General features: G+C 47.8%; 1 protein-coding gene and 1 pseudogene across 3 annotated transcripts in view; both read left to right on the top strand.

Moving 5' to 3' along the window:
• The first annotated feature begins 915 nt into the window (after positions 1-915).
• ZNF341 (zinc finger protein 341) overlaps positions 916-13634 on the top strand; it is a 46837-nt gene continuing 34118 nt past the window's right edge. For 2 of the 3 annotated variants that reach the window (XM_045053726.1, XM_023251318.2), the window contains exons 1-4: positions 917-1023; positions 6957-7067; positions 8703-8899; positions 12070-12219. In XM_045053726.1, coding sequence (XP_044909661.1) covers positions 993-1023; positions 6957-7067; positions 8703-8899; positions 12070-12219 — 489 coding nt within the window. In that variant the 5' untranslated portion in view covers positions 917-992. Of the gene's footprint in view, positions 1024-6956; positions 7068-8702; positions 8900-12069; positions 12220-13634 lie in introns of all 3 variants that reach the window. The other variant, XM_023251317.2, reaches the window with a different exon arrangement.
• On the top strand, positions 4035-4125 carry LOC111559995 (annotated as a pseudogene).

Here is a 13634-nt window from a genome sequence, read left to right as displayed (position 1 = left end):
ACACTCCCCAACTCTTCCTTGTGACCCAAGTATACTCCTTTGGAAACACTATCACACCTTGTTATTAAGTAATTTTTAAGATTTAATGTTTGTCTGCTCCCTCCATCCCTAACTCCATGGGAAAGGAACACTGCATCCTGGAGGTATTATAGGACTAGGTGCACAGTAAGCCCTCAGTGGCTGATGGAGCATGAACAAGGAAGAGAGAGGGGCGTGAGATGGGGGGAGGGAGGGAGAGGGGGAATCGCTGGAACACCTGGATAGGCTTTCCATAAGGCTGGGCTGGAGATTCCTGAGGTAGGTATTGGGGGTTTACTGACAGAATGGAATCTCTAGGAGGCAGGATGGAGGTCTGCTCATTCCCAAAAGGTGGAAATGGGGGTTTAAGCAACAGTCATGGGTGAATATCTGCGATGATGGGAGATGAAGACCAAGCTGAGATGGGAGACACTTCATGAGACAGGTGGCTCCCAATAGGCAGAGATGGGGCTCACTATGGTTGGAGGCAAATGAGAAGGTGTGGGAATCAGTGTTGCACAGCTGAGGCAGGGGTCTTGTGTTAGGTGGAGGTCCTAGTGACAGAGCTGGATGGTCCGGGTTAGGTGGGGGATACTCTGTGCGGTGGATATAAGTTCCATGTTGCAAAATTGGGGGTCTCACTTGCAGGGGTGGGGGTGGCAAGTCCACTGTGGCAGAGATGGAGGTCCAGATAATATTACGGATCTAACACTCAACTGGGAGGTCCCCTGTGTGCGTCTGGGATGCGGTCCGTGTGCAGAGTTGCGGGTTCAAGTAAGACAGGGATGGGGGGCCACATGCCCCAGTGACTGGGTTACCCAGGCGGCTCCAGGGGAAGGGGCCATGGCTGAGTTTCAAGGACGGGGGGGCTCGGCGGCGACTCCCGAGCGCCCCCTGGCGGCCCTGATTCCGCCGCGGCTCCCACAATGCTCACGTAGCCCCGCAGCGACTCCGGAGACGGCGGCGGCTCCAAGATGGCGCAGACGATTTTCGAGGCCCTGGAGGGTGAGCAGCGGCGGAGCCGGGGGAGGCGGCTGTTCCGCGTTGCACCCCCTCCCGCCGCGTCCTCGCAGCGCCCGGCCCAGGGCGCGCGGCGGCCGCGGGGCGGAGGGCGCCGGGACCGGAACAGCCGCGGGGCGGGAGGGGCACGGACGGGAACAGCCGCGGGAGCCGAGGCCCGGCGGGGGGGGGTGGGCAATGGAACCGGAACAGCGGCAGAGCTAGGGCACAGTGGCGGGGGGTGGGGGCATCGGAGCAGAACAGCCGCGGGAGCCGAGGCTCGGCGCTGGGGGGACAACCGGACAGGAAGAGTGGGGAGGGAACGCCCTGGGGGCGAGCACCGGGGCAGAACTGCCGGGGAGGCATGGCCGGGGCCTTGGTCGTGGGGGAGGCCTCGGACAGGAACAGCGTCCACCCGCGAGGGCCTCGGGCCGGCGCGGGAGGGATTTCCTGGAGGGAACAGCCGGGGAGCCCGCGCACCCGCCAGGCCTGGAAGAGCTCGATGGAGGGTGCCGCTCCCGGGGGGCACAATGGTGCGAGGGCGGGAGGGGCTTGGAGGCCGAAGCAGCCGAGCCAGGAGTCCTGACCACGAAGAACTTGGATTGAGCGCCGACTGTGCCTCGTTCCCTGACATAGTCTCAAAATCAGACCTGGAAGGGATAGGTGCTACCTGTGCGCAAGGCCAGGACTTCGTGCGCACAGACCCAAAGCAACAAACACTAGGTGCCTATTTTGTGCGCTGTGCTGGGGTGCTGAATTTTATAAACTCAGACCAAGAAACGATGAGTATATGGGTGTCAACGGTGTGCTTGGCTGGAACACAGTGCCCTCAGACGGAAACCTATAAACCCTGGGCACCAACTGATGGTCCTGTGCTTTGCAGGTTCCTAACATGGAGGTGGGTCTCAGACCCAGGGAACTGTGGGTTTTGGAGACAGAAAACACTGAAGGCCTCCATATGCACTCCTGGACATGGGTGGGTGGGAAGGAGCCTTAGTGGCTTCAGGGCCGTGGTGCAGAGTAGATACAGCAGGGGATACAGACTGGAGAGGTGTGAATGTTCTTGGAGAGGTGTGATAAGATCAGTGTGCACATAATTAGGGTGCAGACTGAAAGTTGGCCTGACTAGTGGTATGTAGCTGAGACTGAGCCCCTTAGGAGATCTCTATGATGTCCCTTCACTTCTTGGGGGATCAGAGTTCTCACCATAAAATGTAGGTAACCCTCACCCCATCTGGAGAGTTTCTATTTCAAGAATACTCACTGAGCCAAACACATTTCCTGCCCCACAGTGGGGGGCAGGGAGGAGGCATAAAGAAATTATAGAACAAGCAAATATTGTAATTCTAGAATTATAAAAAAGTTAAGCCATAAAAGATTATCTTAGCTGGCATTTAGTGCTGATGTGGGTGATGGATGTGGAGGGCCAGGGTCAGTGTCAGGATCTGGGAGACCAACAGAATGGGGTGAGGCCTACTTTCTCTTTAGGTTCCATGGACGTCCTAGATGTTTGAATTTGTTCATGTACTGAGTGATGAGGAAATTAGAAGAAAAATCAGTTCCTAGAACAGTGTGGTACATGCTGGGCTTGGGCAAGGACAGCAGAACTGTGGGGATCCAGAGGTGACCCAGACAGTAGGAACTGCATTTGCAAAGCCCTGGGAGGAAGAGAGGTCTTCTAGGATTCACAGAAGTTTGTGTGAACGAGGAGCTAGAGATGAGACTTCTGAACTTTATCTTGGAATCAGTGTGGAACCAAGAAAGGGTTTTCAGCAGGGGAGCAACACAATCTGATGTATGTTTTATAAAGTTCACTCAGGCTGCTCTGAGAACACACTGGAGGGGGCCAGAGTGGCAGCTGGGAGGTGAGTGAAATAGCTGCAGTTGTCCTGCTGAGAACCGATGGTGGCCTGGGCCCCAGGGGGAACAGCCTCTCAGATGGAAGAAAGTGGATCTGAGAGAGGCAGTGGGAGCAAAATAGGCCAGACTTGCTGAAGGACTAGAAATGAGAAGAGGGCCGGGAACTTCTCATAGGAGAAGAATAGTTTGGGGAAAGAGCGAAGGGGTGCCCCGGGGGCTGTGGCTGGGTGAATGGTGGTACCTGTTCTTGCTTATGAAGATTATTGGAAGAGGGAAAATTGAGGGGTGAGAGTGACACATTTAGCTTGATTTCCATTTTAGATGGGCAGTATTTAAAAAATCTTTTTCGGGCGCCTGGGTGGCGCAGTCGGTTAAGCGTCCGACTTCAGCCAGGTCACGATCTCGCGGTCCGTGAGTTCGAGCCCCGCATCGGGCTCTGGGCTGATGGCTCAGAGCCTGGAGCCTGTTTCCGATTCTGTGTCTCCCTCTCTCTCTGCCCCTCCCCCGTTCATGCTCTGTCTCTCTCTGTCCCAAAAATAAATAAACGTTGAAAAAAAAAATAAAAAAAAAAATAAAAAATCTTTTTCATTTTTAGCAGTCTCAGGTTCACAACTAAGTTGAGAGGCAGGTACAGAGATTTCCTGTGTACCCTCTGATCTCACACATGACTAGCCTCCCCCATTCTCCACGTAATTCGCCAGAATGGTACATTTGCTGCCAAGGATGAATCCACATTGACCCATCGTAATCACCCAAGTCCATGGTTTGTCTTAAGGTTCACTCTTAAAATTTTTTTTTTGTTTAACATTTATTTATTTTTGAGACAGAGAGAGAGCATGAACAGGGGAGGGTCAGAGAAAGAAGGAGACACAGAATCTGAAACAGGCTCTGAGCTGTCAGCACAGAGCCTGACGCGGGGCTCGAACCCACGGACCGCGAGATCATGACCTGAGCCGAAGTCGGACGCTTAACCGACTGAGCCACCCAGGCGCCCCTTAAGATTCACTCTTGGTGGTGCACATTCTGGTGGACAAGTGTGTAATAACATATATCTGTCATCACAGTGGCATCACAGAGGACTTTCACTGCTTTAAAGATCTTGTGTCCCTGTAAGCTTCTGGGTATCACCAATCTTTCGATTGTCTCCATAGTTCTGAATCGCTTCTCGGCCTTTTGGCTAAGATCAAGTGTCTGGCAGGCAGTATTATTCATTTACTTATTTAAAAAAATTTTTTAAGCTTTATTTTTGAGAGAGCGAGTAGGGGAGGGGTAGAGAGAGAGGGAGACACAGAATCTAAGAAGCAGGCTCCAGGCTCTGAGCTGTCAGCACAGAGCCCAATGCAGGGCTCGAACGCACAAACTGTGAGATTATGACCTGAGCCAAAGTCAGACGCTTAACCAACTGAGCCACCCAGGGACCCCTATTTATTTATTTTTAAACTTTTTATTTTTTATTTCAGAGAAAGAGCAAGCAGGGAAGAGGGAGAGAGAGAGAGAGAGAGAGAGAGAAGAGAGAGAGAGAGAGAGAGAGAGAATCTTAAGCAGGCTCCATACTCAGTGAGGAGCCCCATGTGGGGCTCAATCCCATGACCCTGGGATCATGTTCTGAGGTGAAATCAGGAGTCGGACACTCAACTGACTGAGCAACCCAGGCACCCTGACAGGCAGTATTTTTTATATTTATATTTATGTTTTTAAAATATTTGTTTGTTTTTGAGAGAGAGCGTGCGTGAGTGGGGGAGGCACAGAGAGAGGGAGACAGGATCAGAAAAGCACAGAGCCTAATGTGCGGCTCCAACTCCCAAACTGTGAGATCACCACCTGAGCTGAAGTTGGACGCTTAACCAGCTGAGCCACCCAGGCACTCCCAGGCAGTATTTTTTAAGTAAAATATTTTATTTTGAAATCATTCTTTTTTTTTTCATAAATTTGCATGTGGTTGTAAGAAATAATATAGAGAGATTCCATGTACTCTTTACTAGTTTCCCTCAAGGTAACATTGTGCAATACTATTTTATAACACAACGTACAGAACAGTTCCCTCACTGTCAGGTGTTGCCCATTTATAGCCACACCCACCTCTTTCCCCTCTCCCCTCATCTCTGATGTCTGTCCACCACTGATCTGTTCTTCAGTTCTAAAATTTTTGTCTTTTCAAGAATGTTATGTAAATGGAATCATATAGTATATGACCTTTGAGATTGGCTTTTTTTCACTTATAATTCCCTGGAGAGTCACCCAAGTTATTGTGTATGTCACTAGTGTGTTCCTTTTTATTGCTGAGTCATATTCCACAGTGGGATATACCAGTGTGTTTAACCATTCACCCGTTGAAGGACATCTGAGTTTCCAGTTTTTTACTATTATGAATAAAACTGCTATGAATGCTCACGTGCAGGTTTGAATACAAATGCTAATATACTCACAATCTTGCATAAAATGGATTTACTGAAGCTCATCCAGGGGAGCAGACCCCAGGTTTGAGACTCCAGATTTGGGGGACAACTAGATGGGGGGTGAGTGAGTCTACCCAGGGAGAGTGTAAGAGGGAAAGGAGAGAGAATCCGGACAGAAGGAACCTTTCAAAATAGAAACTTTAGGGGACTGACAGAAAAGAGCAAAGGAGTCTGGGAAGGAGTAAGCAAAGGTGGGAGAAGACCCAGGAGGGGGCTATCCTAGAGCAGAAGAGAGTGTTTCAAGGAAGGAACATCCAATGCTGACAGGTTTCTTTGGTGATTTTTGTGGAATGCTGGGGGCCAGAGCCCCACGAAGTGGGTGGAGGAGTATCGGGAGGTGGGCAGAGGAGATGGAGGGATGCTTGATGCTGAAGGAAGGAGAGATAGGAATATAGGTTCAAGAGAGGGCATTCTAGAGAGACCTGAGCGTGTGTAGCTGTTGATGGGAAGGAAAGGTTGCTGGCATGCTGTGAAACAAGGGACCAGTTGGTGGAGAGTGGTTTCTGAGGGAGTAGGAGGGGTTGGAGGGAACAGCTGGTCTTAGGAAAGACACAGCAAGCATTGTGACAAGAGAAAATATGAATTCACCTTGGCTGCAGGAACTAATGGTTCTAATTTGCATTGCCTTAGAAGCTGGGGCAGGGGTCCAGGTAAAAGCTGAGAGGTTGGAAGCAGAGCACTGGCTGTGGGGACAGAGAGAAGGAGGCACCCTCTGGGTTTTTTGGAGAGGGAGGTAATGTGCTTTGGTGGCCACTTCGATGTGAGAACACCTGTCCTCCAGCTGGGGACATGGCTAGATAATGTTCTACCGTGAACCTCGGCAGTGACAACGGATTGGAAAACATGGAAGCACTCGGCTTCTCACGGGTGTCCCCACCATCAGTTCAGATTACACTGGTTACTGAGGAACTGAAAAGACAAGCACATGTTGGAAAACAAGGGAAGCAAGGATGGCCAAGTGCACAAATAAATTTGTTGTGGGGTGGGTGGAATAGGGTGGGGAGGACTTGATAACATGATTTGTGGAGGGGCTATGTGATTTAGGATCAGACTCTCCAAGAGGAAGAGAGAAGCCCAATCTAGTAGTGGCTTAAACAGGCTAGTAGTTTATTTCTTTATTTCTCTCATATGGGAGTCCAGAGGAAGACGGTCCAGAGCTACAAGGGCGGCTGTGTCCTACAAGGTTCCCAGAGGCCCAGGATCGTTTCCAGCTTTTTGCCCTGCAATCCCTAGGGTATCATCCTAGTCCTCATGATCTGGGATGGTGGCTAGATTATTCACTATTGTATTCTTGTTCTAGGAAGCAGGATGGAGGATGGGGAAGAGAAGGACATCATGTGCCAGGCAGTTTTAAGAAAACTTTCCAGATGCTGCCATAGAACACCTTTCCTTATATCCCATTGTCCAGAATTTAGACATTCTGTAGCTGCAAGAGCAGCTGGGAAGTGTGATCTTTATTGTGGGGCCATATTTTCAGCCAAAAACCTTGGGTTCTACTGCAGTGGAAGTAGGAGAGAATGTGCATCAGGGCACAGCCAACTGTCTTTGCCACAGAGGCCTTGCATTGGGTCTGGCTTGTAAGGGTGAAGTCAGAGACACCGTTTTGTTGTTGTTGTTTTTCAGGAATGGACAATCAGACTGTCCTGGCGGTCCAGTCATTGTTGGATGGCCAAGGAGCAGTCCCTGATCCAACAGGCCAGAGTGTCAGTGCACCTCCTACTATCCAGCCACTGGGTGAGTACTACTGGGTGAATTGCCTACTGAAGCTTGGCAGTGGTTGTACCTTTGACCCAGAAGTTATTTCTCAGCCTCCCTTCTATGGAAAGAACAGGCTGAGCATGAATCTCCAGTTTACGGGCCAGGCCCCTGCGACAGAGAGAGAAAGTAAGGAACTTTAAAGCCCTGTGTGAATCTGTGTATTTATTCATTCCACAAACAGTTTTGAATACTTGGGAACCATTCTGGGCACAGAGAGATGCCCACCTGGGTTTGAATCCTTATTCCCATAGTTCCTGGCTCTATGACCTTGGACACAAGTAGGTTAGCTTCTCTGTGCCCCAGTTTCCACATCTGTAAAATGAGGATAATAGCCTTGCCTCGTAGAAGCCTTGTGAGGACACTTGGGATTTACCTTCAGCAGTTGTAAATAAGAAACGTGAGTTTCTTGTGGTTTGTACAGATGAAAGTTTATTTCTCTGTTACACGAAGTCCTGATGTGCATTTGGGGTGGGGATGGTGAGACTCAGACTCTTTTTTCTTTTGGTTCTGTTGCCCTCTATCTGCAGTCTATGTTGGCTGCTCCAGCTTTTCACTTTCATTTCCACATTGTAGCCAACACAAAGGGAAGAAAGAACTTCCTTTTAAAAGGAAGTTGCATAGGGGTGCTTGGGTGCCTCAGTCACTTAAGTGCCCAACTCTTGATCTCAGCTCAGGTCTTGATCTCAGGGTCCTAGGTTCAGGCCCCCACTGGGCATGAAGCCTACTTTTAAAAAAAGAAAAAAAAAAAAAAAAGAAAGGAAGTTGCATAGGCAGTATACTGTTGCCCTTGTCCTATTGGTCAGAATTTGGTCACATGACATGTTTAGCTGCAAAGGCTGGGAAATATAGTCTTTAATGAGATGGTCATGTTTCCCACTAAAATTTGTATTACTGTCTAAGAAGGAAGAGTAAATACTGAATGACAAATAGACATTCCTGTCATAACATGTCAAGTGCTTGGCACAGTACATGGCCTGTGGTAGACCCTCAATGGGTGGTGTCAGCTATAGCTAATCATTCATTTAGTCTTCCACTCATTCAACAAATATGCCAGGAATATTGCAGTTCTGGTAGTAAGTAAGACTTATTTCGTCCCTTTCAGGGGACTCATAGTCTGGTGGTGCTGGGAAAAATGTGATATGCGAGGAGCTGTGGTGACTAGCTTTAGGAAGGCTTCCTGACATTTGAGCAGAATCTTGCAGAATGAGTTGTTCTGAGAGAAGCAGCTTGCAGAGAGAACAGGGCCTGCGGAGACATAGAAAGTCATGTAGGCCATTTGGGGACTGGTGAACAAACTCAGGCAGGATAAAGATTCCGAATATCTCAACTTTGAAGTGCACCCACTCTACTATTTCTTGATTTCTGATTTTTTGATACCTGGGTAGTTGTGGCTGGATGTTCCTGCAGGTGCCTATGTGGTTTTGAAATCTCCCAGGAAGCACAATCTTGACATTTGTTACACGCACACTGAGTCATGGGCTGCTGTTAGGTTTGCCATGCTTATGGTCCAGCCGCAGGTTTTGTCCTGTTTCTTATTGTGATGCCCTCTCATTTATCTTCCCTTTTATCATTGTTCCTCTCCCTCTGCTACTGTATGGATGTGACCCCTAGATGATGAGGATGTCTTTCTCTGCGGGAAGTGTAAGAAGCAGTTCAACTCGCTGCCAGCATTTATGACCCACAAGCGAGAACAGTGCCAGGGGAATGCCCCACCCCTGGCCACAGTCTCACTGGCCACCAATAGCATCTACACGCCTTCAGCAGCACCCACAGCAGTCCAGCAGGCCCCACCTCCTGCCAATCGCCAGGTATTCGTTCGTTTGTTTGTTCATTCATCTGTTCAAGTCTTTTTTTGAGCATCCACTATGTGTCAGGCACTGTGTGGGCACTGTTTTGGACACATACTTTTTTCAGGATGTTAAGCGCAGAGAGACGGGAGGTTTTGCCATTTTGTATATGGTACTTGGGGAAGAGCTCTGGGAAGAGGTGCCATATGAGCAGAGACCTAAGGAGGTGAGGGAATGAGTCATGCTGCTACTTTGGGGAAGAGTATTCCGGGAGGAGCTATCCGCAAGTACAAAGGCCCTGAGGTGGGAGTATGCTGGGTTTATTCCAGGAACAGCATGGAGGTAGAGTGGCCGGAGCTGAATAAGTGAGGAGGAAGGTGGGAGATGATATGATCAGACAAGGCAATAGGGGGATCCTGGTGAGGATGTGGGCCTTACGGGCTTTTATCCTGAGTGAGATGGGAGCCTTTGCAAGGTTTTGAACACAAGAGGGACATAGTCTGGTTTACACCTGAACTAGATTACTCCGGCTGCTGTACAGAGAATAGATTTTGATGAGAGTCAAGAGAGAGACCCAGGAAACGCGTTAGGGGGCCATTGTACCAATCCAGGCAGTAGGTGGTGGTGGCTCGACCAGGACGGTGGCAGTGGCGGTGGAGAGAAGGGAGGAGGTTTTGGAAGTATTTTGAAGGTGGAGCCACTAGAGTTTGTGGATGCATTGGATGTGAGAGATGAGATCGGGAGGAGTCCAGGGTGATCCATGGCAGAGGTGGAATTGCCATTTACGGAAGTGGAGGAAACAGCAAGATTTTGGTGGGGCTGTCAGGAGTTCAGCTGGTTATGCTGGATTTGAGATGCCCATTGGACCTTTAAGTGGAGGTGGTAAAGATGCAGACAGATAACACAGGTCTGGAGGTCAGGGGAGAACAGAACACCCTGGGTCAGAGGCTCTTAAAGGGATTAAAGAATTCTTAGAAAAGAGGCTGGACAGGGGCACCTGGTGGCCCAGTCGGTTAAGCGTCTGACTTCGGCTCAGGTCATGACCTCACCGGTTCATGAGTCCGAGCCCGCGTCGGTCTCTTTGCTGCTAGCCTGGAGCCTGCTTCAGATTCTGTGTCTCCCTCTCTCTCTCCGCCCCTCCCCCATGCACACTCTGTCTCTCTCAAAAATAAATATTAAAAAAATTTTTTTTTAAAAAGAGGCTGGACATGTCTCAGGATGCCAGGTCAGGGGGTCAAATTTCCTTCTGGCTTCCTCTTATCTCCTTATTCCTTTAAAACATCATCTCCAAACGGGGGCGCCTGGGTGGCTCTGTATGTGAAGCGTCCGACTTCGTCTCAGGTCATGATCTCATGGTTCATGGGTTTGAGCCCCATGTTGGGCTCTGCGGTGACAGCTCAGAGCCTGGAGCCTGCTTCAGATTCTGTGTCTCCCTCTCTCTCTGCCCCTCCCCTGCTCTCACTCTGTCTCTGTCTCTCTCAAAACTAAATAAAGATTTTTAAAAAATCTTAAAAAAAAAAAAACATTATCTCCAAACAAAAAACATATCTCTATCTATTGTATAGACATAATTCCTGCCATCAGAATAAAAGCATTCACCCCCAGATTCAAAGGTCTTGCAGACTGAAACTTCTCAGGTTGCCACAGACATCTAACACAAAACATAATGATTCTTCCCACTTCTTGATTATGAGTTTGTTAGCAGAAAATATTCCCTCTCCCCACCCCACCGTTTTTTTTTTTTTTTTTTTTTTTTTTTTCCAGTAAAAGGAGAGCGGGAAATTCCTTTACTCCTGGGCAAGGAAATAACTTTAGAACATAAGCAGTTGGCCCATAGGCAGACTTGAATCCCCTGCTAAGTGACTTGGATGGACGTGGATATCTTTTCCCATTTTTTGTCAGCCTAACTAACGCATGTGACATTGTAAAAATACTTGTGAGCCAGGATCTACATTGCCTTTCCCGGCCATGACATGGGGCATCATCTAACCTACCCAGGCTGTCCTTACGTGGTAGAGGGACTCTGGGGTCTGGGAGCCAGCTGCCGTGTCCCCAGAGGTCCCAAAGAAACAGGTGACCTAGGATGATGCCAAGAGCCTGTCAGTAAAGAAAAGCAACAAATAAAATAAAAACCCTTTACTTCTACTTTGAGGAGAAGTCACTGTACGTTTGACACTCTCTTGTAGGGTCTGCCTTTCGTCCTCACCAGTACCCTCGAGAACATATTATTATTTTTATTATCAATTTGTATGTTTGCAAGTAATACATATTTTCCATCTCCATTTTAAAAGTTAGAATGTTACAAATCAAGGTCCCTTTGGCACTATTCCTTTTCTCTGCCCCCCAGCTAACTATTGAAGGGTATCCTTCTTGATCTTTTTTTCCTTTTTAAGTTTATTTATTTATTTTGAGAGAGAAGAGTGTGTGTGTGCACACATGGGAGGGAGTGGGGGAGAGATGGGGGGGTAGCGAATCCCAAGCAGTTTCTGCACGGTCAGTGCAGAGCCCAGTGTGGGGCTCAGACTCACGAACGGTGAGATCATGACCTGAGCTGAAATCAAGAATCAGATGCTTAACTGACTGAGCCATTCAGGCACCCTTTGACTTTTTGAGATACTTTCACATACTTATTTAAGTGCCCACAGGAATTATATAGTACTTTTAATAGTACAATAGTACTATTGTTTTAGAACTTTTAAATTAAGAATACGTAATCTGCATGTTGTTATATAATTTTATTTTTCATGCAGTACTTTTTATCTGCTGTGTAGTATTCTGTCTTATGACTGTATTGTATTTTTTACTCCATTTCCCCTTTGATTGACACCAAAGTTGTTTCCAGTTATTCGCTATTAGACATAAGGCTGCATAGAATACCCTTGTTCATAGACTCCCTGTGAAATGTGTGAGTGTTTCTCTAGGAGAGATACCAGGAAGTATTATTGCTAGGTCATGGAGTATTTATCTTACAGGGAGGTATGACTTATTCTCATTTCATAGATAAGGAAACGGAAGTTCAGAGAGGTGGAGTGACTTGCCCAGGGCCACACAGCAGGGAGAAGCAGAGGTGGAAATGAAATGCAGGTCTATGGGGTTCCAGAACCCAAGTCTTTTGCATCATGCACTGTTTCCTTCCAGAGCCTCAGACATGTCTCTTCTCTCTCTGTCTCTTTCTCATTCACACTACTCAGATCTCCACGTACATTACAGTACCCCCATCCCCGCTGATCCAGACGCTGGTGCAGGGGAACATCTTGGTGAGCGATGATGTGCTCATGTCTGCCATGTCAGCCTTCACGTCTCTGGACCAGCCCATGCCCCAGGGCCCCCCACCCGTGCAGGTAAGGACGGGGCCAGCTTCTCAGGGGGTCTTGATTCCAGGACTACATGTTAACTGCTATGGATTCAGAACCTTATAGAAAGAAGAGGGGTTGGCCTTAGCTCTCTCTCATGCTGAAGAGAGACTGTCAGTAGCACCTTGGCCTGCCCCACTGTGGGTAGGGAAGCTGTCATTTCATTCGGGACCCAGAACATTACTTTGGGGTTTCATTGCCATTGTCTGGCTACTTTGACTCCTTTTTTTTTTTTTTTTTTTTTTAAATAAGTAGGCTCCATGCCCGGTGTGGGGCTTGTACTCATGACCTCACAACCCCAAGATCAGGAGTCACATGATCTACTGACTAAGACAGCCAGGCACCCCTCCTATTTTTATTCTTAACAGAAATATTTCATATCCATTGGGAAACAATAGAAAATACACAATAGGAAAATAAAAACAAAGTTTAATTACTCATAATCTGGAAACTAGAGAGACATGGTAACTGACTATAATGTATAGTTCTCTTTTGGTTTTTGTTTTTTTGTCTGCTCTACTGACTGAGCCAGCCAGGTGTCCCTGATCACTCTATTCTTTTTGCAACCTTTCTGTAGGTTTGAAAGTTTTCAGAATAAAAGTTGGGAGACACCTGACTGACTCAGTCAGTAAAACACATGACTCAATCTCAGGGTTGTGAATAGCCTGTTGGGTGTGGAGATTACTTAAATCTTTTTTTTTTTTTCATTAAAAAAAAAAATATTTATTTATTTTGAGGGAGAGAGAGAGTGCGAGCCAGGGAAGGGCAGAGAGAGAGAATCCCAAGCAGGCTCCATGCTGTCAGCACAGAGGACGCGGGGCTCCATCTCCTGAACATTGAGATCATGACCTGAGCTGAAATCAAGAGTTGGCCACTTAACTGACTGAGCCACCTAGGCGCCCCCAAAATAAAATCTTTAAAAAAATGACAAAGAATAATGGGGTGCCTGGGTGGCTCAGTCGGTTAAGCGTCCAACTCTTTGATTTCAGCTCAGGGCATAATCTCAGGGTAGTGAGATCGAGCCCCGAGTGGGGCTCTGTGCTCACAGTAGCATCTGCTTAAGATTCTCTTTCTGCGCCTCCCCTGCATGCATATGGACGTGCTCCCTTTCTCTCTCTCTTTCTGTCTGTCTGTCTCTCTCTCAAAGAATAAAAGTTGGGAAGTCAATCAATTAATCAACCATCCATACTCTCTCCACCCAAAGAAAACACTACTAGATTTTTGGTGCCTGGTTTTCCTGATCTTTGAATGCAAATAGAGATAGAAACAGCTTTTTATATAAATGCATTTATAATATACATATCCATGTATATGGACCGTGTTGTACGCACTGTTCCGAAACTTGCTTTTTTTATTTTGCCTTTTCTTAAAGTCATTATCTATGCCTACAGTTCTTTTTTTTT

Source organism: Felis catus, chromosome A3 (assembly GCF_018350175.1).
Source record: "Felis catus isolate Fca126 chromosome A3, F.catus_Fca126_mat1.0, whole genome shotgun sequence".
NCBI classification, from domain to species: Eukaryota; Metazoa; Chordata; class Mammalia; order Carnivora; family Felidae; genus Felis; species Felis catus.
Note: the sequence above shows the minus strand (reverse complement) of the source record. Positions and strands in the feature narration are given on the sequence as shown.